The sequence below is a fragment of the Pleurodeles waltl genome, chromosome 3_1, assembly GCF_031143425.1.
Source record: "Pleurodeles waltl isolate 20211129_DDA chromosome 3_1, aPleWal1.hap1.20221129, whole genome shotgun sequence".
In the NCBI taxonomy this organism is placed as follows: Eukaryota; Metazoa; Chordata; class Amphibia; order Caudata; family Salamandridae; genus Pleurodeles; species Pleurodeles waltl.
The window spans coordinates 409,574,719-409,602,036 of NC_090440.1; the positions used below are offsets into that span (position 1 = coordinate 409,574,719).

The following is a 27,318-nucleotide window of genomic DNA, read 5'->3' on the forward strand; positions in this document are numbered from 1 at the left end:
CCCCCCCCCGAGGTGCTGGAGGAGGTGGGGGAATCCTTGATTGAGATAAACCATGCCAATAGTCCAGGCCCAGATGGCTTGCAGGTGGAATTCTGTTGTAAAAACTGCAACACCCTTGTTACTTGGTTGTTGGAGCTCTACTTGGAGGCAGTGGCCATAAGAAGGTTCCCTCAGGAACTGGATCTTGCTACTATAGTAGTATTGCGCCTCTTATAGGCCAATCTCACTAATTATTAACAAACTGAAAATCTTTGCCAAAGTGCTGACCTGTAGACTTCTCTTTGTTGTCACTGATTTGGTCCAGCTTGATCAGTGCAGCTTTATGCCTTGCCTCAGTAGGCAGCACTACATAAGCCAGCTCCATATCGTCCTGCCCCACCACAACAAAATTCAGTAATCCTTGGATCTTTTGCTCATTGACTTTGAAAAGGCCTTTGATTTGTTGGAATTGGGTGTTCTTTGGCCAGGTCTTTGCTTTGGCCCAGCTTTCTGGGTTATGTCAGCTTGTTGTATGCCTCCCCTTCAGTGCAGATGCAAGTCAACTGGACTCTCTGGGATCCCTTCCCCATCCGCAGGAAGATTAGACAAGGATGCCCCTTGTCCTTGCTTTTTGCGCTCATTATTGAACCCCTGGTTAGGCTTAGTCTTTCTGATGCCCAGATACAGGGCAGACAGAACGTGGGGTAGGGGAAGTAGGAATGCACTATATGTGGATGATGTCCTGCTTTATATGGTAACCTACAGAAATCGGGCCCAGGAGTAATGAGAATTTTGTCCATTTATGGAGGGGCTTCGGGATGAGACTAACTAGAAGTCGCTCCTTATCCCACTCACCAGAGAAGGTTGAGGCCACTGTCAGGAAGAGACCCAGTCAAATGGCTTAGCTTTCTGTATGTCAGCCTTCTTTTCTCTGTGGGATCAGCTTTGACTTAGTCCCTTAAACTTCCCCATCACTTGACCAAAGTGAAACTCGACTTTAAGTCCTGGGGGTATCTTCCTCTTCAGATCCTTGGGAAGATGGTTTTATTTAAAACGGTTGTACATCCTGCAGAACTTCCCACTCTTTATCCTGGCAGTGTGTTTCCGGGACCTCACAGCCTCAGTCAGATCCTTCCATCTGCAGGATGCCCTTCCACACCCTGTATTGCCTGGATCAAATGTTGCCAGTCACTTTTCGACAGGAGCATGGCCAATGTACAACTGTATTACTGGGCATAGCAACTGTTGATTATTAATGATTGTATGAACGGGGGATAGGGAAAAGCAGCCCATGCATTAGAACTCTCCCTACTGGGTTTGGAGAGCATCCTTCACATACTCTACAGAAGGAGTCTCCCCTGTTCCCTTCCTGATCCCAGTAGGGTGGTGTTCTCTATTTGGTGCATGGCGGGGAGGTGCCTGGGGTGGGAGAATCGAATCACACAACAGACCCTATTATGGAGAGGATGACAGCTTTTCGGGTGTCACGCCTCGAGGGAATTAGGAAATGGGACACCATTGGTGTTACCCATCTGGGCGATGTGTGGAGGGGAAAATCCATTATCTAATTTCAAGACTTGTGAATTTAGTTCTCACTTTCCACCACACAGTTTTGCAAGTACTTGCAGTTGTGGCACACCCGTTATTGTCACAAGATGAACCCTCACCCCCACCTTCCCCCAGTACTACCACTCCAGACTGCTTCAGGGCCCCCTGGGCAAGGGGAGGATTTCACTAGTATGTAAATCACTGGTCCTTAACTCCCTTGAAAATTGTGATCTTCTCAAACACACAATAGGAGGCCTGTGCTGGTCGTTCAGACGATGCAGACTGTTGAGATGCACAGATGGCCCCTAGACTGCTGGCTAGCTCCTCCTGACTGTGCCTCATCCAATGTCACTAGCTGCATGCCCCTTACCTAACAACACTGTGTCTCTAGAGGGCAGGTAAGAGACCTACTTCGCAGTGCGCCCCAGAGGCAGACTTTTACCATGTGGTGTAGTCCTGACCCTTTATTGCAACATCTGTTGGTGGGGTTTTGGCAGAGGTGTTGGAGAGGCCAAAGGAACTATCTCCCAGATTGTCACTGCTGGGGATATTGGAAGAGCGCATGTTGGTGGGTATGGGTATGGGTATGTTGCTCGCTAATTGAGACATAGCACATTACTGGAGTGCTCCCAAGCTTGCGAGCTGGGACCGGCATGGACTGGTACTCCAAGCTGGATGAGACCGTTTACCAGGCTAGGGGGTGCACTTATAAGTACGCCAAGATACGGGGTCGGTGGTGGGTTTATTCTGGACGTGATGATGTTGCAATGGGGTGAATGGGTGACCCTCATCTGTGTTGTTCAACTCTGGGATTTGACGTGGGTTGAGGGTAAGAGAGCATTTGTTTGTATTTCTGTTCTTGTAAAACAATGCAATGTGTTTGTACAAATAATAAAATGGTGGCACTGCCTATGGTTTTGCACACTTTCAAGTTCTGCCACTGTCACTTTTAGGCAAACATAAAAAAAGTTGTTAAGATGTGAAGCTTTTTTTCAGGACAAAAAAGGCTAAAACACCAGTGTGTGTGACCCTTGAAAACACAAGTGGTCTGATTTTCTAAATGTAAAGAATGTCCAGACACATATAGCTTAAGAGCTTCTCATTTTTGGCTGCAATCAAGTCGAGTCATTGGTCTGGGTCATGAGATTAGAACTAAAATCCCCCTCCATAAAATCGTTTGCATCCGTGGCCAAATGATACAAAGCGAAGAGGGACAAAGTTACCTATGATGCATGTGTGGGTTGGTACGCATTTAAATGTACAGTTCGTGACGTTTAAGTATAAGGTGTAATAGACAGAAGTAGCAACATAACACTTTGATCTTTTCTAGTACATTCTGTTTACTATTTTATGTGGAGTTGCTGACACTCCAGAGATATACACAATCATTAGGAAAATACTTTACTGGCATCTATTCGTTGAAAGTGACGCCCGCATAAGGAAGTAGAGATTACAGAAGACAGGCGTGATTCGATTATAAGTGCAGACTTATTACTGGGGCTTTGTGTGGTATGATGTGTGTTGGTATTGCTAAGTGAAAATTGAGATTCGCTGGACCCCTAGCAGGAGCTCCACTATTATACTGAATAACCCAATAACTTTAACATTACCACAAAATATATGGTTTATGCATGTACGATCTCGATGCTCTTACCTACAACCTCAGTGGATGGCTACATTTCAGACTTAATATTGTGTAGCAAAAATGAAACGATCCTTTACAAGAGGCAAATATGACTGTGGGTGGTCAGCTTTTATTGTGTTGTATGCTGAGAGGTTTAACTCATCCAAGTTTGTTCATTTGCTTTTGGAGTCAACAAATATAAAATGTCGATTGTTTTTACTATTTGGTTTTAATATACGTGAATTTTTGATATATTTATTTTGGAAAGTTGTGTAGAGAGTAAACTAAGAACTATGAATCGTAGGTCATTATTTACAGTTGTATTATGTATTGTATGTAAGCGCTCAAAAAATAGCATTTAAAAAACATGTTGTCTGCAGCAAACTGGGGTTTCCATTTAGGTTTTGCTTATTTTTCGTAGTTTGATTGCTGTTAAAAACAAGGACAATCATATGGCGGATCAGCGCCTGGCAGTGCGACTGGTGCAGCCGCACTGGGCGCTGACCTGGGAAGGGGGAGCACTGACGCCAAGGGCGGGAGCACCTGCTGTAAAGTTCGTTGTGCGTCCAGCTTTCAGGCAGCAATAAAAATGTCAAATTAACTCTTGTGAATAATGTTCCTGCTAGAGAGAGAGATCTGAATTTTATTTAGTTGCAGTTTTGACTGTTCCCAAAGTAGCGCAGAGGGTGAATTCGCCTGATGCAAAGAACCATACCATGCAGATGACAGATCTGTATTTTATGTGGCTAGGTGAGCGGATTACACCTTTCTCACAGGGATTATTTTGTTACCACAGATCATAAATTACATCCCTCACATAGAACAGTGACTGTTACAAACTGTCATCAAAGAGCTGCACGAAGGCTGTCTGTTGTTTTTTTCCCCAGATTTTCATTATCTATTCCCAACGTTGCTAAAAAGGGTTAGTTTGGGTAGATATACTTTCTTATTATTAAAGCCAGCCTTTACCAGTGCTTTAAAACAAATGAAATGTATTTGGAGGCAGGGCTATGGAGAGATGAATTGCACCTTTGCACAGTGGTAGTGAGAGAATCTGAGGAGGAGGTCATGGGGGTTGAGTGGTGCCAAAAATGGTTGTCACACTGGGCGCCACCAGAGCCAAAGCTGGCCCTGTAGCGGATTACAATGAATCAAAGATACTCCTGTGCTTGAAGACCAATGGCCTGATTTAGATCTTGGTGGATAGAAGACTCCATCACAAACGTGACGGCTATCCCGTCCTCCGTATTATGAACTCCACAGGATGTAATGGATTCATAATCATAATACGGCAAATGGTATATGCGCCACCTTTGTGATGGAGTATTCCCCTCCGCCAAGATCTTAATCAGGTCCTAAGTGACTAGCCCTGGCTTTCCACTGACCCTATCTGGTAGTTCACATAAATTAAGCTTTTCACATGTTTATTGGCAGCTATCTCACACCTGAGACATATTTCTCATTTGATATGAGTTTTGAAACCATTACTGTATGTGAACAAATAGCCAAACATGTAAATGGATCCACTCTTCATGATTCTATTAGGCGATTAAGATTTAAGAGCATTATTGCCAAGGTCTAGACTTTACAGCTCTCGATTTACCCTAGCTACGAATTACTTGATTACATTTGAAAACATCTATGTCAACGATTACTTTTCAGTAAATGGCCTCATATTTAATAATAACATCTTTGCGCCCATATTAATATGAGTTGCATAATTCCTCAATGTTGAGTATTGGTAAGAGTTTGGAACTGTATAACATAGTTTGCATGTTTTTTAATTATACTTCATTGTTTCTGCTAAAGTGTGATCTTTCGTTCCGTGTTTTGGGTCTCAGACTCAGTTTGACCTAGTGCATAGTTGTGAACTACTGAATGTTTTTACTATAAGGACTAGGGACAAGGGAAGTAAGTACAAAAATAAAAAAAATGCTTTTTTAATCTTTGCTGTACTGCTTTAATTGCAGAACATGTACCGCTTGGAAGGGGAAGCATTTTCCACCATACCTTTGCTTGTTGACCATTTCCTGAAGACTAAGCAAGCAGTCACAAAGAAAAGTGAAGTCATTTTGTTGAAGCCAATCCCAAAGGTAACTTATTTAATGTCAAACAATATGCATAGGACCTAACTAAAACTAGCCTTGTGCATAAAAAGGATATAATATCTTACTTTTGACAATCATGAACTTCATCTTTGAAAACCTTGTGACAATAGTGACACATACTGTACATCTGTAATATGTTGGCCTGCAGAAAACCTAGCCCTGCACCAGGTCTCCTCACCTTACTGACTGCTGCATACATGTGTACAGTGAGTATTGGGTCTTCTTTGCCTGCTTCACAGAGCCTAACACCATACGCAATGAGCAATGGATTTGGTCTTCAGCCACTTACAGATTCAAGTCCACCTAACCTCTATACCTGCTTTACATAATATTCTACTATTCAGAGCAGGTATTGGACGCTTGTCTTGGTATGCAGCAAAACCCACTACCTAGGTCCCTGTTCTCAAGATTTACACAGCATGTTCTTCCGCTGTGAACAGTGGACTCAGGAAATGGCCTTCCGACAAGCTGTGTACTCAGTGCCTTTTTTCACCAGAGATCACTGCACGTTGCCTTCATGATGTGCCCAGTGGACAATAGCCATTTGGTGTCAGTTTTCTGCACCGAGTGTCCCTGTCTTTAGAACCTACATTAATGGCCTTGACCCTTCATGTGGTGCTCCTCTGTAGCCCCCCACCCCAGTCCTAAAGTCCATTGAAAATGGCCATTACAAGATATGCCTTAGAAATTTTGTTGTGGGGTGTAGGTTTATGGGTATGAGCACAGGGTATGGGCATTGGCCACACCCTGCTTCAGCTCCTACTGCAATACCTTTGTTGATACACTGTGATACAGGCCAACGGTTGATGTCCAAACTCAAGCCCAGATGAATAATGTATTCTATGGGATGAACTTGCTGGGACAATTACATCGAAATGAGGCTTTAGCCTGACTATACAGGTTTTGACGGCTGTAAACGTTTATTTTGAACTTTTTCTTTAAAATTCTTTAAAATTTTTTTTTTAATGCTAGTCAGTTTAAGTCTCTAAAATAAACATGCTTAAGGGAGAAATGAGATTTTCAAACATGGATTGAACAAATATGTATATAAAAAATTATAGTTTTTCTTAAACATCTTCATTGCTATATGTATATTTGGAAATGTGGTCCATTGCCATATGTAAATTTGAAAAGTTTTGCAGTCTGCATCAAATTGTGTGTGTTTTTTTATGTTGCACCTTATGAAGGACATAATTATCTCTCATACTTAGCCTACCTTAGAGGATGATGTTGCTGCATCTCGTTTTTGCCCTGCTGTTTCTTCCTCTCTGAAACTTGCTGGTCTAAAACAATGTTATGTATGGCGACAAAGCTGAATTTTTAACAAGGCGGCCTAGAGTATTTTTGCTGTATGAACATTATGTATCGTCTTAATAATTTCTTCTGAACAAACGTTACAGAAAGCTGTCTTTGTCAAAAATTGGGCAGTAGCAGTTGGTGGCATTTGAAAGTATTGGGACATAAATATTCGGTATGATGTTTTACGTAGTGAGCAAGCTTAATGGACAAACGTCGGATCCAGGGATCCTACTCTAGAGAATTTTTTTTAAAAAAGATTGGCAAATGGTACATTTTAAAGCAAATGAATTATGTGAGAAAGAAAGGTTTATGAAGCAGTGGGAAGGTATAGTCTTGAAATATTAAACTCATTAAAAACTGCACCATAACCTACTGCATTAATATGTTCAACAGTAACTGTAATGTGCACATTGTACAAAGTTACAACTTCAGGCCCTTTAATGTGTGTCTTGTAATGCATGAGGCATTGACTTTGGATAAAAATGTTGTAACCGGGCTTCGGGAAGCACCCAAAGCTGCTGGCTGCAATCAGTCATATAGCAATATCTGCAGATAGGTCTTTAAGTGGGATGAAAAAAGTGGGGACTCTCCAAAAGGAAAATCTATTTCAGTGATTCCCATAGTATGTCAGCCGAACAGTGTTTTGGATTCTCTCTGAGATGTTATTGCATCCAGTTATAGAACACAACAACTGACATACACCTAAAACCTACCAGCGCTATTGGCTTTGTCAATGTTTAGCGGCTTAAGAAAAATAAGTAACAGCAGTGATTTGTTATAAATAATTAACATTTGAAATATTTAAATTCTGAAATTGTGACATTGTGAATTAAAAATTATTGAGACCTGTGGAAGGAGTATTGACCTTCATTTATGTGCTCTATATGTTAGATATGCTTGCCCTTTTCCTCTGGGCATCTCATCTATCCTCAACCTCATCTCTTTCCTCTTCAGCAGCCTCTTTTCACTCTCCCACAAATGCACTGCCTCGTATCTCCCTCACTTCACCACTCCCAAACATAACTACACTCATTCACAGTTAAGCACTTAATTTTCTTTTACATTTGCCTAGTAAATATTTTGACATCTGTGTACCCCTTAACACACATTTGCACAGAATTTCAAATGCCACTGGAATACATGGCCATTGCTCTGTGTGTGCTGCAGAAAGGCCAACCCACTGACAGGCACTTTGCTTTGCCTTTAACCTCCGTGCTACAGGTCACACTCAAAGTCCCTCATAAACACGACTGACTCAAAGATGCACTATACAAGTGTAATAAGGTGCAGGAAAAAAGTACAGAAACAACATGATGAAATAGCAAACACACTTGCATGTTCATTAATTCAGTAGCGGCTGCTACTGAACTAGCAGGCAGGGCAAGGGGGGGATAAAAAAAAAAAGAACACTTACCTTTTCCGTCAGAGATGGGTTCCGTCTCTCGTCCGTCCTCATCCTCTTCTTGACTGCCAGCAGCACCCACGCTCAAAGACTACCCCAAGCCAATCACAATGCTGCTGTCACGACATGACAGCAGCATTGATTGGTCTGAGCAGCCTGGTTCAGCTCTCAAATAGGGAGTGGGAGTCTGTGCATGTTCTCTTCCTGGCTGTGCAATACAGCCGGGTGGAGAAATTCTAAGTGTGCATGTTTGTTTGGCCGTCTCAACATGGCCAGCCAAATGCTTATGCGCACTTATGGTGCACATACCCCTCCTCCCTGTGACACACCCAGCCCTGCCCCATCCTAACCTGGCCCCCGATTGTAAATAAAATGATAATAACATTGCATTATTATAATTTTATTTCTCCTTTTTCTGCACTGCTCAAAGCAATGAGCAATGCTCCTCCGCTTTAGCGGAGGAGACGCAGCTGGCCAGAGGTAACAAAAGTGACATCAAATATGCTTTGACCTTAATGACATTACCAGAACTGACATTATATGACCCTTGACCCTAATTGTTACCAAGAAGGCATGTCACATGATCACTTTTGTGACACAAACCCAGAGCAGAGTGTTGGGGTGGGATTCACTATCCAAAACAAAGCCTGATTTGCGTTGGATAGTATCCCAAAGTAACACATAAGTGCACTATGCGCTGTTTCGCAGTGTTTTGCATTACTTGGGAAGTCCATGGATGGTGCATGGGCATTCCCATGCACCTACCCATGGGTCTCACACATTCCCCTGTCTACAAACATTGGTAGAGAGGAATTTGCGCAAACATTTTAAGACTCGTCGAGGCAGGCATAACAAGGAGAAATGTTTTTATTTCTCCTCGTCCTTCCAGTGCTGCATATGTGCTGCATTGTATAGCACACATACAACATGGGAAAGCCTTAAAGCATAGTTTTTGAACTAGAAGGTGCAGAAAACGCACATACCCTTGCAATATGGCACAATGAGGTATGCGTTGGCGCATGGCTGCCAATAGTGCACCAGCACACAGGAAGAAAAACATTTCACCATATCTGTGCAGATATAGTGTATTTTTGCTGTCTCCCTTTGATGCAAGGCGGTGCAGCATTGCCTCGCATCAAATAATGGTAAATCTGGGCCTCAATCTCACACAATCATACTCACTACCTATCACCTCCTCTCAGTCACATACTTACACATATAGACACTTGCACACACATACATGAGCTCTTTCTCACATAAACACACTGTCATCTGTAAGCATGCACACAACATACATTTAAAAGCATTTTACTTACCACAGATGCCACACAGGTCTCATTCTAGCTAAGTGTGCTTCATTTTCAATTACACTAATAGCGAATAATACACTATTATACACTATTAGTATAAAAAAAAAGGACTACAATATAGAGCCATCCCTTTGTTCTTGGCACTGATTTTGCCCCCTCTGAGGCCAGGGGTTGTAAGGGGCATCCCAGGGGTCGCACCTGACGTCTACGGTGACCCCCTAAATGATGTCCATGCATTCTTGGGAAATGCAAGATTAAGCAAAACATGTGAAATGAAAGAGTTACTAAACTGCTGACATGCATTACTTTAACATTTATTACATTCATTGTTCATAAATCAATCCATGTTTTTGGCATTCATGGCATGGGCAGTTTTAACACCTTACTGCATTTAATTATGTTTACTATAAACACATATTCCTCCCATTATGCATGACTCAGATATTTGGATCAACTTTACAAGGGGACCAAGGGCCAGATGTAGAAAGGCTTTTGCGCCTCTCAAACAGCGAAAATCGCTGTTTGCGAGGCGCAAAAGCCACATCGTGATGCCCATTCCCATTTTGCGAGTCGGTAACCTGGTTACCGACTCGCAAAATGGGACTGCGAGTGGCAAATAGGAAGGGGTGTTCCTCTTCCTATTTGCATGTCGCAGCGTGATGTGGGATTGCTTTGTGACCGCGAACGCGGTCGCAAAGCAATCGCAGTTACCACCAGTGTCACCCTGGTGGTAACCCATTCGCAAAATGTTGTTACTTCTTTTGTAACTCAAGACATGCTTGTAATGCCTTTTATTTCAATTTGTCCATACATTTTCAACTTTATTCAATCTTTTTTTCAAAATTAAACACTTAAAATTATCGTTATCCTTGTAAGGTGTTGCAAACACATGCACAGTCATTTACGAACCGCAAAGTTCAGATACACAGTATGGCTCCTCTTTATCTACTGGCACCGAGTTATGAAAGACTAACAGGTCATTCTTACTTCAGGCAAACAGAGGAATACATCTGTTACTTCAATGGGGCCCAATGTGTGAAACCCTGGCAGTTCATCCTAAATACAGATTATCTGAAGACTCACCACGACTGTGGGAAGTGTTCACTAAAACTCACCTTTGTGAGAAAAAGCTGAAAAGAGGCCGAAGATACCTTTTCAATTATAAGTTATCCCAGAAGCCAGGCGTATGCTTCTCCCAGAGCTAACTGTAAAAAATATTGTTGCCCTTTTGCTGCCCGAGCCCCGATTTCTGGCCTTCGTTCTTCTCTTCCCTTAACACTTTCTTTGACTCAACACCAATGTTTTAATTTTTTTAAATACGTTTCTTTGTTGAGTTTTGTTCTTAAAGCCAGATAAATCAACTATGAACATACAACACCCGCTAGCAACAGTTCCCAGTTGCAGATCATTATTGACCTACATCATATATATCTAATTTAATTTACTCAAAGAATGGATCAGGATCAGATATTTCTATGTTGGTTACAACTTCTTTGTTGTCAGTGTTGTTCCTGGTAGGATTTTTTTTTTAGCACCAATCAACCGCATGGTATCTGTTCCAGCTCCCCAAGAATTTGAAAAGTTTTTAGGGGCGACCCCTGGCCTCTTATTTGCAACATCTTCCCAGACCACGCTTCCACCCAACTACATTGGGGGGTGCGGGGTAATGACTTCCTCCAGTTCTGAGCTATTTCTCTCTTTACTCAGCTTTAGACTCTTCTCTGGTAGGTACTTCTCTGTTTTTGTGAAGTCTACCTCTTTCAGTATGTTTAGAACAGCAAATTTTAGGTTTGTCTCGAGTGACTTTTTAAAAATCACCGCACAGTGTGAAGAAAGTCTCCCACCTTCGTATAGCATAAGCACATTCTGCACAATATCACTCGCACAGACAAGTATCATATAGAACAATGCAATATAAAGCAAGAATGTTAATCAGCATTATGCTGAGACATCCAGCAGTGGAGTATCAGAGTAGATTTTCCAGTAGGTTTTCTTTGGCCCTAAGGCACGCCAGATATACCAACTTGTCATTCAGAGCGGGGAAAACAGACAGTCGATGTCTCATGAGTCTCTACTGAACGTAACCAGACAAGGTTCGCGCTTTGAATGTAAGAGTACTGCAATATTATCAGTCAGAGACACAGGGTTTTCATGTGGGCTCTTTTCACCCTTTCCCCTAAAGATTACATGCAAGAAATGTTAAGTATCGTAATATAAGGCTTCACTGAAGCAAATCTAATGCAAAGTATATATAAGATCATTACAGCAGATATTAAAAAAATTATGGCCATTATAAATAAAGTCAAAATAAATATGAGAACATACAACATGTTATATTTGCTAGTATATACTTCTGAAAAAGCTCTTGTCTTCTCTGATTGTAGCCTTCATAAACAAAAATGTTACCCAGAAGCAGTGATGCTAGAACAGTTTTCTGAGTGGAGGTGCTGCCATTAATATATCACTAAAGTCTTAGGAATTGTGAAAAAATCAAAGCGTCACACAAAAGTGTAGCAAATGTGCCACGCCAATTTAGCAGGAGAGTGGTAAGGGTGTGGTACGTAGCTGGTGGTGCAAATTCAGGCACTGGTGAGGCTGCAAACTGCCATTTACAGAAAACATTTTCCATTGAAATGGCCTCTAAATTTGCATAATCATGCAGTTTTACTGGTAAACCCTCTATAGAAAAAAAAATGCATGGAAATCTGGCTTTAGCAAATATTTATCATTTGTGCATCACCAAGTAAAGTGTCTTGAATTGTTTTGATCCAGTTAAAATCTTTGTTTCCATCACTCTTCAGAATTACAAAAAATGTGCTTCATTTGTGCTTTCCTAATTGCTGATATAATTTGAAATATGTGTACAGTTGATATAGTATTTAAATGTTGTTGTGTGCCTTTACTTTCACTTCCTGTACCACAGCCAGCAGGAGTGTCACCTAGAGTGTCACCTAGATCACTTTTACAAAATCTTCTCACCTTGCAGTCAGAGAAACAAAAGTACTCACCAGTTTCCAAATAAGCAGCACTTTGAAGACATAGCCTGAAATTTGACCTTTGTCCTTACGTGCACCAAATTTGAAAGCACACATCCAAAATTCAATGACATTTTTGCTGCTCATTCACCTTCTGAAATCGAACATGATTATTTCTGGGGTTGCTGCAGCACCACCACCCCCACACTTCTACTGCCAGTGCCTATGTCCAGAAACTGAAATGATCCCATCTGCTCCAAAAGGTTAATCCACTGCTTATGTACTGATTCCCAAAGTTATTAAGACAAAAATGTCTTAGTCCTTTGCGATTAGGGTCATGGTTTTATGGTATTTATTTTTTCAGCATTTCCATGTGTATTTATCCATATTAATTTCTGGACGTCTTATTTGTATTTTTTGCCATTTTTATTTTGTGTTTTCAGAATAAATGGGGTAGTAAAACAGTATGTTTCCACATTTATTTAATTGACAAGCATGCACAGATGCTTCAATACCTGTCGCATTTTAGCAAATTAAACAGCCAAATAGAACAATTACTACACCCACCCATAACTATTAACATTATATACAAATTTATGCTAACATATGCCTGTATTTAAGGAAATCTCATCCTGTTTTTTTTTTTTTTTTAACTCTTCATGCATGTATCTACTCAGCTGTTTGCTATGAATTCATGAGGATTGAGTGGCTCACAAGAATCAAAATTTGCTTTATTTTTCTGCTTTTAAAAATGAATACAGACAGTTTTCTGTCTGTATTTATCTGTAAAACCCAGTAAAAACTGAAAACTGGGAGTCTTATTAGTGATGTAACAGTAGAGAAAACTCACAACATTGTTTTCACCACTTATGATCTCTCACACATCTAATTTCTTTACACTAATAATAAAATGAGTATATGAACATGGAAAGCTATATACACACTTTCAAAACTCATAATACATTTGACACATATTGCTTTACAATACTAAGGGCCTCATTACGAGTATGACAGTCACTAGACCGCCAGACTTGCAGTGGCGGGCAAGACCGCCGCAGCTGTGGCGGCTTGACCGACACATTATGACCCTGGTGGTCAGACCTCCAGTGTACCACTGTCTCTGCTGGGATTGGTGATACCAAAAGTCTGAAAGCAGGTGCAGGTCACAATCAGCCAGGGCAACGCTGCGTGCAGTGCCGCTCTGCTGATTACAAACTGGTTCTCTTCCAGCCTTTTCATGGTGGTTTCACGGCCATGAAAAGGTTGGCGGAGAACAGGTGCACGGGACCATTGTGGGGCCCCTGCAGTGCCCATGCACTAGGCATGGGTAGTGCAAGGGTTCCCCTGCCCAGCACCCTCGCAATGCTCACTGCCAGCATTGCGAGGGTGCTGGAGCACCAGCGGGTGGCAGCATTGTCACCGGCTCGATTACGAGCCAGCCACAATGCTGCTGCTACTTTCCCACTGGGCTGACGGGTGGAATCCTTGGTTTCTACCAGTCAGCCCACTTGAAAGTCATAATAGGTCCGGCTGGGAGATCGTCAGTAAGGTGGTAAACCTCCCTGTCGAAAGTTTGCGGATGGGTCATCCCGTCCACTGAACTCCAAATGTGGCCCTAAATGCAGAAAAATAAGCAAACGGTGCAAACAAGAAACAATATACAAAAGTCTTAGGCACTAAAAGAATGATACACTGGTGCACAATAAAATGAGAACCAGTACAGTCAATAATAAGTAAACAACACAACTCCAAGTCACTAAAAATAAAGAGTACAGTTTCAACTAAGACTGAAGCACCAGCTGGTTTACAAGAATTACTCTTACACTGATGGTCACTGCTATACAGGTACTATACTTGTCACTCCATAGGTACTACATACTTACACTGATGGCAAGAGAGTGCTCACTGTTGACGTCAAGATACATCTTCAGGTCACACATGTGAATTCTTGCAAGGTCACGTAGCTGTTCATCCATTCAAGGTCGTTATTACAAGTACTATTAAATAGGGTAAAAGTAATAGTAGCTATTTGTACTTAGGCACACCAAAAACTGTACTGTTAAGAGATATGTAAATTAATTTAATATTTCTCATAAGCCTACACACGCCTTTTGATTCTAAAGATGGTATCTTATTTTTATATCAACTGAGAAATGCTCTTGCTAACTGTTACTACAACACAGTAGCATCATTATTTAATTTGAGCCGGTGGTTGCAGGTGGGGCACAGCAATATTCGTTGTTTGGGACCGGAGTTTATTTTTCCTGATCAGACTTCGACCCAGAGCAAGAGAGTGAAAAACACCAAAGGGTATAAAAGAGAATGTCAAAGATGGAAAAACTAATGACAAAGAGGAAGCATAGATGAAAAATAACCTACAATGGTGTGAGATAAAAGAGCAGAAATTGTCTGGTGGTGGGTGAAAGGGCCAAAACAAGGGAGGTCCTGGCCTCTAGCAGTTCGAACTGGACTGGTCCCAGGGGGAACAGGGTCAAGACTGAATTGCATATGGCTGGGTCCAAACTGGACTGGAGTAGCAAGCCAAAGAACGATGTATTAAGGTTTAGATCTGTGACTGGGGGTGAATGTTTGACAACATTTAGCATTCCATCTATCATCTGTTCTTTTTGCAGGTGGATGAAAGGGGGCATGAGGCAGAAATCATGTCTGTGCTGCCTTGGTATTCAGCAACCCTTGACATTTACTAGCAACGTCTGTGGGCTTCTGAACAAAAAGTTTGGGTCCAGCACTTATTCTTTTATAAATTAAGCACTGATTGGTATCCTTGGCTGTCCATCAATTATGAATGAAAAGTTATTTTGTGTGACCTCAAGCTGACAATACCTGCACTGTGTATTACATAGATGCATTTCACAATCAATATAGAACTTCTATCTGGAACATTTTATACTATAAATGTCGTTCCATCTGAGCTAAGACAGCTTTTACGGCTTTATGGCATTCAAAAACATGTATTTCTATCCGGTTCATTCGCACTTCCAAAGCCAAAATAATTCTAATTCTAATTGCTTTCAATAAAGGCAACTCTGTTTATGAATGTACTAAGTGATATTAAATATATAACATAGTGCTCTCTAGTTTTTGGTGGAATCTTGCATGTGCTTATGCTTCTAAACATGTTTCTTCAGGAAACATTTTCCTATGGCATTCTAAATGTAAAGACAGCGAGAGCAAGGCCAATTCTTCATTTACTTGGTCAGTGAAAGAAATGCTCACACCTGCCGTCTGCTGTAATCTGTTGACTGAAGCTTGGCCAACTCAGCCTTCCACCCCCTTAGGTCATTAAATAGAATGCAATTAAATCTGGTAGTAGTAACATCTGGTGTTTAAAGCGCTCCTGATGAGTAGCTTTAGAAGCACTTAGCAGGATGCAAAAACACCTGGGGAGGATCATCTGTCCATTGTTTTATTCCAACCAATGTCTGACCTTATAATGCACAAAATACTACAGGTGTTTGGAGAAGAAACCCCAAGAGGTGTGTCATTTACCACACCCCCCACCACAGTTCCAACACAGTTGACATGCTACCACCCACCATCGATGCTGAACACTGCTGTGAAAGTGTTCAGCAAAGCAATACCTAACAGAATAATTACAGTAACTGGCGCCCTACTACATACTGACCAGGTCTCATTCTGGCAGAAGCAATCTGCATAACATCCGGTGGTTAACTGATATGAGCTCACTAATAGATGGCAAAGAAGACTTTGCTTTAGCAATTCTAGGTGTAGAAGGGCCTTTGATACAGTGTCATGGCACGTTCTATGGTTAGTAGTGGAAAAAATGTTTTTTGACCTAATATTTTTACATGGACTTGGTTACTATTTAAAAAAAAAGCCCATGGAGAGGGTGCAGACTGAGGGATGGGTCTCTGATGAGTGGAAGCTCACAAGGGGGATAAAACAAGGATGTCCACTGTCTCCCTTGTTGTTTGCCATCACCATGGAAATTCTGGTGTGTAGACTAAGTGCACCCATGACACAATGAGTCTTACCGATAATGAATCACATTGTGCCACTTAATGCCAATGCCTCGTTGGTCTGTTTAAAATATCCTGTACTGTCTGTGTCGGTCCTCCCCACTAAACCTAATAAATTCAAAAGCATCTCAGGATTAAAGCAAATAGGGACAAGTGAATGCTGTTCCCGCAGGGTGGTGTGAGGGGTGCAAATGCTAGTGCTCCCCGAGACTTGGGGATGAAATGGGAAGTCAGCCCCTTCTAATACTTGGGAGTACAAGTGACTAATAATGTGGCAGATCAATAAGATTAAACATGGGGAAAGTACTGATTGGCTTCACATGCCAGCAGATTTCTGAAAAACATTACCACTTTCAATTATTTAAAGAATACCACTGGTAAAGATGGTGTTTCTACCAGATGCTTAGAAATGCTATAAACTAGATGAAACCACTACCTGCCAGTCTGTTTTGGGAACTGGATGCAAAACATAGTTAAGGAAACTTAGGCACATAAAAGCTCCCATGGGTGAAGGGAGGGCTCAGCCTCCCAGAACAGTTTCTATATCACACTGCAGACTAGTTGCAACATATAGTACACTGGTTTCACACTAAAGATAACTAGGAAAAGAATCTATGAGCAGGAACACACCGTCCTGACAACCTACTTTAGACCTTCATGATGGAGAAAAACATATCACACATTTTTCCATCTCTTATTAGACAAGCTGGAATAGATTGGGATAGAGTGGTGAAAGTTATCCTGAAAAAAGCCACAGTATGATCCTGCGATCACTGTAGCTACTAAAGCCATATAAAAATGTCAACAAACCCATATCAAGGACTAGGTGGCGGGAGGTGGGCGCTGAACAGTGGAGACCTGTACTTAAACAAACAGTTCTTCACAATTGAACAAGCACAAGCTTCCTTTGATCTCAGATCACGTCAATTTCTGCACTGCACTCAATCAATGCAGGTAACTAGAGAACTGGACCATTCTCCCTGAAAAACCTCCACAAATAGAAATAATGACAAAGCTCCTCAAAATGACCTGGTGTAAAATATTGTTCACTAATCTATGCTACATTAGTAAGTGGCAGGGGTGGAAATACATAACAAGCATCAGAAAAGTGGTCACAGCAATGCCTGTAAACCTTAACTGACTCAGACTGGAAGAAGGCCAAGAACAAGGTAAACAAATCACCCCAAATTCATGATTTAACATAACGCCATTACTAAGTACTCAAAATATATTCATGCCTAAAATGAATGCCAAGATTTGCCTAGGTAGAACATAAGCATGCCACTGGGGCAACCTGATAGGGGCAGACTTCTTAATCTGATTTGGATATGCCATTGGGTAGGTGAAGGCAGGACCAAAATGGTGGTGAGCCTGCAGACAATGACAACCACACTACCCACTAAATCCATCAAGCAGTGCCTTTCAGGAATAATTCCTGTTAAAAAAAAAAAAACTATACAAGGAATATAAGGTTGCCCACCCTATGTACAGCATTGGCTAAAAGGTGCATAGCAATACACTGTGTGAGCTAAAGTATGAAGTACGGAAAAGAGATCTAATTGAATGGGCTATAGCAGATGAACAACACATGTTCACAAGGAGACATGTAAAAATATTAAAAGACTTAGCCGAATGGACAGAGATGATCACACAGCTGACAGATCACCCCAAATAATACATTACCTTGAACTACGTGGCATATAACAGTAACCATTGAAAGAAGGAGTTTCAAATGACAACCAGATATACACACTGATATAATTATGTAATTAATGCAAAAGAAAAGTGGATGATCCATATAACACTGAGGCCCTCATTAAGAGGTTGGTGGTCTGAAGACCGCCAGCCTCGAGGTTGGACCGACCACGACATTACGAGCGTGTGGAATGTGCCACAGTCTGACCGCTGGAACCGCCACATCACCGCCAGGCTACGGTGTAGCGGTGCCCGCGGTCATAATATGACTGCTGGGCGTTACATGGCAATTCCACCACCATGTAATTGCTGGCGGTGACGGGGCACTGGGGACCCCATGGGGCTCTGCACATGCACTTGGCATGTGTCCTGTGGGATGCACTTGGCATGGGCAGTTCAGGGGCCCCTATGGGCAGCCCTGGTGCACTTTTCACTGTCCGCATAGTGGACAGTAAAAAGCACGACGGGTGCTGCTGCACCCGACGCACCGCAACATTGTCTCCAGCTCAATATTAAGCCAGCTTCAATGTTGTGGCTTGTTTTCCACTGGGTCAGCAGGCGGAAACCCTGTTTCCGCCCGCCGACCCAGCGGGAAACTCCTATTAGCCCCAGCGGTCACTTCACTGCACTGGCAGTTTTCTGACCGCACGGCTTCGACAGACGGTGTTTGCCGTCCACCGAAGTTGTAATGAGGGGCTGAATGTACTGATATACTGATGCTATTGTACACTATTGGGTAAAAAAAAAAGTAATACAATCTATTTTAAATAAAATGCTTAGGAACGACAGTAGAGTGACTTGCAGTGCTCCATATAAACATGTTACTTTTATATTAATACTATTAGCCCAAGGCCTCGTTGTAGGGGTATCATACATTTACAATATAGAGGTCAGCACTGGGCCTAATAACTAACAATTCACTTAGGTGGGAGTGCACATTCAGCACATTTATGGGTGAAGTGAGTGAGGAATGTTGTGTTCTAGGACTTTATGACCACCCTAAAGCCTGCAAGGTTGGTAGCAGAGTTCTGGACCCGGCTTTCCTTCTGGCCTGGTGCTTGCTCATAGTGCACTGGAAGGCCTTTTTTCCTTCCCAGGATTCTCTGTTGGTACGCCGTGGTACTACAATGAGCTGAGGTGGAATCTGTTCTCTGCAGAGAGAGGGTGCCAGAGGAATATACCCACAACAAATTGCCCCTCTGTGGGACAGTCTGGTTTTTGCCCTTTTTGATTGCTTTAGGGATGATACCAAACTACCATCGGGTGAGTCACGTCTTCCCAGTGTTGGCACCTCCCTTCACCATTGTCGCAAATACTAATGTCCCTCTATAGGTAGACTGATACTTTTCAATAATTGGAGTAGTTCATGACTGATCTCCCAGGAATATTGACATAGGTTACTTCTTTTACACTGGCTGTGTGGCCCATGCAAGGTGCATCTCTTAGTTTTCCATTTCTACTGATGCAATAGTGCTTTGGCTTTTAGGCCAGGCACATAATGTTTTTGTGAAGTTTAGTTCACAAGTATTGTATTTAATTCTTCAACATAATTTTTCTTGTGTTGATATCTGTAGGAGGCTGGCCTGGTTTGTAGTGGGTACCAAAGGTACTTACACCTTATACCAGGTCCAGTTATCCCTTATTAGTGAAACGTAGTTAGTGTCTAGAAGCCAGGCTGTCTAGGGGTAGCAGAAGCTAAGCAGCCAAAGCTTATCTAGGACGCATGCAAAGCTCATGCAATACCACTGTAGTCACGCAGTACTTACACACAAGGATGAAAATACTCAGTGTTACAAAAATAAAGGTACTTTATTTTTAGTGACACAATGTCAAAAATACCTTAGAGACTATACTCCCTTAGAAGGTAAGTGATATACACAGTATATACACACTAGAATGCAGAAATAGTTGTAAAAACAGTTAGAAAACAGTGTAACTAGTGAAAATCACAATAGGTTGCAACGGGTCTAGGGGGAACACAAACCATATACTAAAATAGTGGAATTCGAAAGTCAGTTTCCCACCTAGGCAAGTGTAGTGTGTAGAGGGGCGCTGGGAGTGTAAGAAGACACCAAAGGTAAGTAATAGAACCCATCCCAGAGCACAGGAAAACAGGAGTGAATCACAGTAAGTGTCCTAGAACACACAAGAAGTTGTGATAGAAGATAATGCAAGAACCAGAAGAGACTGAAACACCAACGATGGATTCCTGGCCCTGAAGACCTGTGGAAGAAGGGGACCATGTCCAAGAAGCACTGAAGAGTCCAAGAACAGGAGCCCCTGCTAACCCGGATGAAGGTGCGAAAGAACCACCGGTGAAGAAGAACAGTCAGTACTCCATGTGGGTTCCTGGTTTGGTGCAGATGATGTCCCACGCCGGTAGGATGATTGCAGTCTGGTTTGGGTTGCTGGATTCCGCCAACAAACCTTGGCACATGCAAAGCTCACGGTTAGCAGAAAATGGCGCTGCTCAGGACCAGGAGGGACCTGGTGGCTTCTACCCAGGAGGGACAGACAGAGGGGGCTCTTAGCAACTCAGAGAGCCCTTAGAGGACCAGGCAGTGCACAGAGGACTTCCACAGCACGGGTACAAAGAAGGTGCAAATGGAGGCCCATGCAGCATGAGACAAAGGGGTCCTACGCCGCCGGAGAACCACTCAGGAAGCTGTGCGTTGCAAGATGGAGTGCTGGGGGCCTAGGCTGTGCTATGCAAGAAGAACTGCGTGGAGGGTCGCACACAAGCCTTGGCAACTGCAAATCATGTGGTGCACAGGGGTACTGTCTTGCGTGGGGAGGCAAGCTCTTACCTCCACCAAAGTTGGACAGCTGGACCTTGGGACTGTCAGGGTCAATTTAGTCCACCACCCGTGTTGCTGGATCCACGCTAGTCATCAGTAGAGGAGACCCATGCTGCTGTTCGTCGCTCCAGAGGGGTGCCTGATGAAGCAGGGAAGTGACTCCTTCACTTCAAGGAAAATTCCTTTGTTCTTATGGTGCAGGCTGAAGACAGGCAGTCCTTGGAGGATGCACGACCTGGAAACAGTTGCAGTTGCTGGCTGGAGCTGAAGAAACAGTGTTGCAGAAGTCATCTTTGCTTCTTTGTTGCAGTTTGTAGAGTTCCTGGAGGGTCCAGATGCAGTTCCGTTGGTAGAAGATGAAGTAAAGGATGCAGAGGATTCCTGCTGGAGTCTTGCAATTTGAATCTGAGGTAACACCCAGGAAAGAGACCCTAAATAACCCAGATACACAGGTAAGCACCTATCAGGAGAGGGCTCTGAAGTCACCTGCAGGCACTGGCCACTTAGATGCTCCCAGAGTGCCCCACCACCTTGGAATCCAAGATGGCAAAACCCATAGACACTCTGGAGGAGCTCTGGGCACCACCCCTGGGGTGGTGAAGGACAGGGGAGTGGTCCCTCCCCTTTCTTTTCTCTAGTTTTGTGCCAGAGCAGGGACTGGGGGTCCCTGAACCGGTGTAGACTGGATTATGCAAGGAGGGCACCATCTGTGCCCTTCAAAGCATTTCCAGAGGCTCTGGGAGGCTACCCCTCCCATGACTGTTACACCTATTTCCAAAGGGAGAGGGTGTAACACCCCTCTCCCAAAGGAAATGCTTTGTTCTACCTTCCTGGGCACCAGCTGCTTGAGCAACAGGAGGGCAGAAAGCTGTCTGTGAGGTGGCAGCAGCTGGGGTTGCCTGGAAAACCTCAGAAGGTTGGTATGGCAGTACTGGGGGTCCACTGTGGAGCCCCCAGAGTGCATGGAATTGTAACCCCAATACTAGAATCAGTATTGGGGTACAATTCCCAGGTGTTAGACACATTACATGGCCATATTCAGAGTTACCATTGTGAAGCTGGACATATAGGTATTGACCTATGTCCAGTGCACGTGTAAAATGGCGCCCCTGCACTCATGAAGTCTGGGAAAATGATCCTGGATGACGTGAAGGCACCTCTGCTAGTGCAGGAGTGCCCTCACACACAGGTACTTTGCACGTGGCCTTCAGGGTTTGAAGGCCTGACATATAGGTGGCTTATGAGTGACCTGGTGCAGTGAAAATGGCTGTGAAAGGGTGCATGCACCATTTCATGCAGGCTGCAATGGCAGTCGTGCAGAAGCCTTTGCATGGGCTCCATATGGGTGGCAAAAGTAATGCTGCAGCTCATAGGGATCTCCTGGAATCCCAATGTCCTGGGTACCTCAGTACCATATACTAGGGACTTATAAGGGGTGACCAATATGCCAATTTGGGATGAAATACTGGGTTACCAGTATGTAGTGACACATTTTAGAGGAGAGAGAGAGCATAAGCACTGGGGTCCTGGTAAGCAGTCAAACAGACTGACATCAAGCAGAAATTGGGAGTAACATGTCAAAAAGAGGGTACTTTCCTACAATATCTACGTAAATACCATATCATTGAATTCTATTATAGACTATTTTGAACACTTATGAGAGTTTAAACCTTAATAAAGGTTATGTAGCCATGCAATGCAATGTGGTTCAGTTTTATGATAAAGCCAATATAAATTGGTTTAAATATGGGTGGAGTGAGTGTGTTGTTCTTCATATCTTCATATGCTTCCTAGGTCAAGACTGGATGAAGAGGCCTACGTTTCGGGATTGATAATAAGTTGTTTACACTACAGCGCTGTTTTGTGGTTTCAAGGTTTTATCAGAACTACACAAAGATGCTTAATTCTGTCTAACAGTGAGAGCTTTTGTCCAAACCGCACCAATTACCTCAGCACGATGGGACTCTAAATAAGAGCACAGATCAAAATAGTGTATTTCACAGTACAGGTTATTCTACCATTAAGGCCGTATTGGGATGCTTTGTTCGATTCTAGATAGTGCATCATTATTTTCTTTAAAACAAACTTTAAGATTCTCAGCATTCAACTCCAGAGTCGAGCAAAGTTGTAAATCCGCAGAAATATTGATATGAGTCAAAAACATTGTTCTACATCAGCCTTAGCAAGAACATAAGGATATTCATATTAGCTTCCATGTTTTGTATTACGCTATGTATCGTTACTTGGAACGTGAATTACAGTTACCCTTTCCAACCGAGTTTGTCGGAGACATTTGGTAACGAATTACCACAAAATAAAAATCAGTTGTATTATTTTTTGTATTCAACAGGACAAATGGGCTTTGGAGCATGAAGAGGTTGTATTGGGAGAAAGAATAGGCCGGGTAAATTACCTATATTTTCTTCATTATTCTGTGTGTTGATCATTTTTGGTTAGATGTACTTTTATAATCTGTCTCTATTTTCAATTGAAAAAAAAAATTTTTATGCATTCCTCTTTTTAAAAAAAACCTATGACGAGGCAGTGTGAATAGAAGCTATTCCAGCTTTAAAGTCAGCTAGTAGAATTACAAATTACTGACAATGGCTATGTCTCTTGGTAAGCATGTCCTTGTTGGTGACACTTTGTGAAAAAGGCATTGTGGTGAAAAATAAAATATTGATGCAAGTAATGTGTACTATGAACCTGGAAAGCACTTGTGTCAGAGATTATGCTCTTTCATAGTTTACCAAATGAAGCTCCGTACAGCAGTGATACAGAGGAAAAACATTCCCCCCAAAACCGACCTCTGATTTTATCACAAAGGAGGAAACATACGGGAACAATCGATGGTTAGTGGCAGAAAATCTTTATTCAGCAAACACATGGTTCATGTTTTTATTATGTAGAAGTGCTGGGTATTGTAGTACCAATAACAGTCCAAACCGGTGGACACAACAGTAGAGTTAGTTTCAATTAAAATATAATCATTACACATGAAGTGCAGCACTCTGCTAAGCACAGTAACAAACAGATGTTAATTGAGCCACTAGACGGCTCATAATATTGGGATAGGTCGATTACCAAATGTTAATGCTTGGTAGAATGTGGGCAATACATCTATTAGCACCCTTGCCCCCAATGTCATCCACCACAGCTGACAGAAGTTCACTGTCACCAGCCGTTTCAAGTCCGCATGCCACACTTTCACTCAACTTAGAAGGAATGCAGGTAAATACCAGCAGTTAACAACAGACGTCTGATTTGCTGAGACAATCATAGCAATCCACAAATGTTGTTAATATGCTTGATTAATATTGTAGAATTAGGATATGTCTTACTTAGCAGAGGCGACTCCTAGGCTGATAAGAGGAACTGATTTAACTCAAAGGAACACAGCTCTGCTAGTTTCGCCTGTGAACCACCATCATAAAGGCCGGGCAGCTCTCTTTTGTGAGTGAGGTGACTGGTGACATGAACACTCTCCTGCAATTTGAGGACCCGAGAAAACTGTTCTTGGTGCAGAGAGGAATGAGAAGAATGGTCAAATGTGTCCTTCAAATTGCCACCTAACTGATTTTATAGGAGGAACAGTTTCCACATTAAACTCTGAAATCAGTCGTACTGCAAGTCAGTGTGACCTGGCCCATTCTGTTCTGTTTTCAGGGCAACTTTGGAGAGGTGTTTAGTGGACGCCTGAAGGCTGACAACACTCCAGTGGCAGTAAAAACATGTCGAGAAACTCTTCCTCCAGACTTGAAGGACAAATTTCTACTGGAAGCCAGGTATGACTACACAGAGCCACTCAAAAGCAACGCCTTCTGGGAGTGGATCTTCCTTTCTGTCTGTCTTCCTAGGTCTTCTCATAACCTCTTCTGGATTTACTCTTTCCCATTGCTATCACAGTTATATATTGGTTTCAAATCATTGTACTTGTGGCCTTATGGTGGCATGTTCTTGTGGTGTGTTGAAATTCGCAGGCTGAGGAGGAGAAGGTGTGCAGAGTACACCTTCAAACTCCTAATCTTTAATCCGGCTCCTTTACAGATCACAGCAAGTATTGAAGTGGAGCAGGGAGTGAACCCTGAAGGATATAAAGAACTCACTTGCATCCTCCAGTCAGACTCCTCTTTTCGGCGAGGAAGCCCCCTCATTCTAGTTTCCTATATGTGCCTTCCACTCTCTTGTCATTTTAGCGCATAAGGGAGCATGACTGAATAGCCCATGTGTACCAGTGACAAATGTATTACATTCACATTGAGTTACATCTAAAACCTTTCATTACATTGACTATGTTACTTCTTCTGGCATAACACAAAACTCGGGTGATGCTGTGCCAGTTAGCCACCAAATCCATGTGGTGATAAGAATAATTTTTTATTTATTTTTTAAATGTTTACCTTCTTAAGAACAAAACCCTAGCAGCACTCCGAAACCTTGAACTTGTTATCCAAGTGGTGATTAGTACATTTTGTTAGCTGTTAGCTTTCAACAAATTGTTCAAAGCTAATAGACCCGACTCATAATCCTGGTTTCTCCATTTGGCAAAACCTTGTGGTTCTGGTAGAATCATGTAATTTCCTCAAGGTCCAGTGTTCTTATTGGTCCAGACGAGCAACATTCTAAAAGTAGACGAGCCCCCAGTATTATGCATTATGTAAAAAGCAGTGGTAGCACTTAGATGCAAACCTCCACCTCTGCACGCAATCTACAGCCATGGTGAACTATTCTTTCAGATGAAACCTCTAAAAAAACCACACTGTCTTAGCTAAACAAGACAACCCCATGGTAGTCTAGGTAAATTTGTGCCTCACCTGTACTAACACCATATTTGCAGCTTAGCTATGTATTGCTTCTAAAGACTTAAAAAAGACCAACACTGCTACAATAAGCCTCACTTTCAGACTAGAAAAAATAACACATATTTGTCCACCAAAGAAGTCATCACTGGTTCCCAAGGCAGGCAGAATCTTATCCAGTATATTATCACTCACATACAAAGGCTTACCATCGTCTGCATTGAAGAACCTTCATGATAAACTCAAACCCTACAACCCAACCCACCCCACTCCTCTGTGATGGGTATAATCAGAACGGCTACAAATTCTATGACAAGGCCATTATGCTGTTCCAGAAATATTTAAAGATATTTAAAGATGTGGCTATTCCTTGGCAACCTTTAAACCCCCCCTTAAATCTCTTTTAAACTACACTGAATTGCAGATTTGCTATGGAGTGAGAAAAACATGCATCACTTGTGTCATGAAGCCTATGTAAGCAAGATGCGTACAAGTAAAATAAATGCAAAGAAAAATGTTGAAACGCTGCTTTTGAATTCTACTCTTCGTATAATTCCAAATCTTCTTTAATAGCAGTTACCAGTTATGATAATTGTTGGAAATGGCCTTTTCTGCAGGGTCACCCCCAGACTTTTTGCCTTCTTCCTTCTCTTTTTCTGACCTCATTTTTGTTGGCTTTAAGACTCTGTGCACTTTCCCACTGCGAATCAGTGCTAAAGTGCAAATGCTCTCTCCTTAAAACATGGTGACATTGGCTCATACCTAATTGGCTTATTTAATTTATTTTTAAGTCCCTAGTCAAGTGCACTACATGTGCCCAGGGCCTGTAAATTAAATGCTACTAGTGGGCTGCAGCACTGGTTGTGCCACCCACATAAGTAGCCCCCTAACCATGTCTCAGGCCTGCCTCGGCAGTGCCTGTGTGTGCAGTTTCACTGCGACTTCGATGTGGCATTTCAAAGTACTTGCCAAGTCTTAAACTTCCATTTTTTCTACATATGTCACCCCTAAGGTAGGCCCTAGGTAGTCCACAGGGCAGGCAGGGTGCTATGTAGGTAAAAGGCAGGACATGAACATGTGTGTTCTATATGTCCTGGTAGTGTAAAACTCCTAAATTTGTTTTTACACTGCTGCGATGCCTGCTCCTTTCATAGGATAGTATTAGGGCTACCCTCATATACTGTTTGAGTGGTAGTTCCTGATCAGAAAGGAGTAGCCAGGTCATATTTAGTATGGCCAGAATGGTGATACAAAATCCTGCTTAATGGTGACATTAGATTTTATATTACTATTTTAGAAATGCTACTTTTAGAAAGTGAGCATTTCTTTACACTTAAATCCTCCTGTGCCTTCCAATCCACGTCTGGCTAGGTTTAGTTGACAGCTCCCTTGTGCATTCACTCAGACACACCCCAAACATAGGATACTCAGCCTCACTTGCATACATCTGCATTTTGAATGGGTCTTCCTGGGCTGGGAGGGTGGAGGGATTGGCACTTACATGTCAAAGGACAGTAGTCTGCCCTCACACAAAGGACTGCCACACCCCCTACTGGGATTCTGCCAGACAGGATGGAACTGAAAGGGGACCTTGTGCACCTCTAAGCCACTCTTTAAAGTCTCCCTCTCTTCAAAGGCACATTTGGGTATTTAAGCAGGGTCTCTCAACCTACCAACTTAGACACTTCTGAGGTAGACACTCTACCTGACAAGACACTTCCTGGAGAAGAGAACCTGAACCAGAATCTGCAAACTGCCCAGAAGAACTGCCTGACTGCCC

The 27,318-nt window shown here is 42.5% G+C and overlaps 1 protein-coding gene across 2 annotated transcripts in view; it reads left to right on the forward strand.

The window, feature by feature from the left end:
- The window catches only part of FES (FES proto-oncogene, tyrosine kinase), a 385,097-nt gene that overhangs the window by 254,534 nt on the left and 103,245 nt on the right, over positions 1 to 27,318 (forward strand). For both annotated transcript variants that reach the window (XM_069222643.1, XM_069222642.1), the window contains exons 13-15: positions 5,122 to 5,244; positions 23,090 to 23,143; positions 24,406 to 24,524. In XM_069222643.1, the coding sequence (XP_069078744.1) occupies positions 5,122 to 5,244; positions 23,090 to 23,143; positions 24,406 to 24,524 (296 nt within the window). The remainder of the gene's footprint in view (positions 1 to 5,121; positions 5,245 to 23,089; positions 23,144 to 24,405; positions 24,525 to 27,318) is intronic.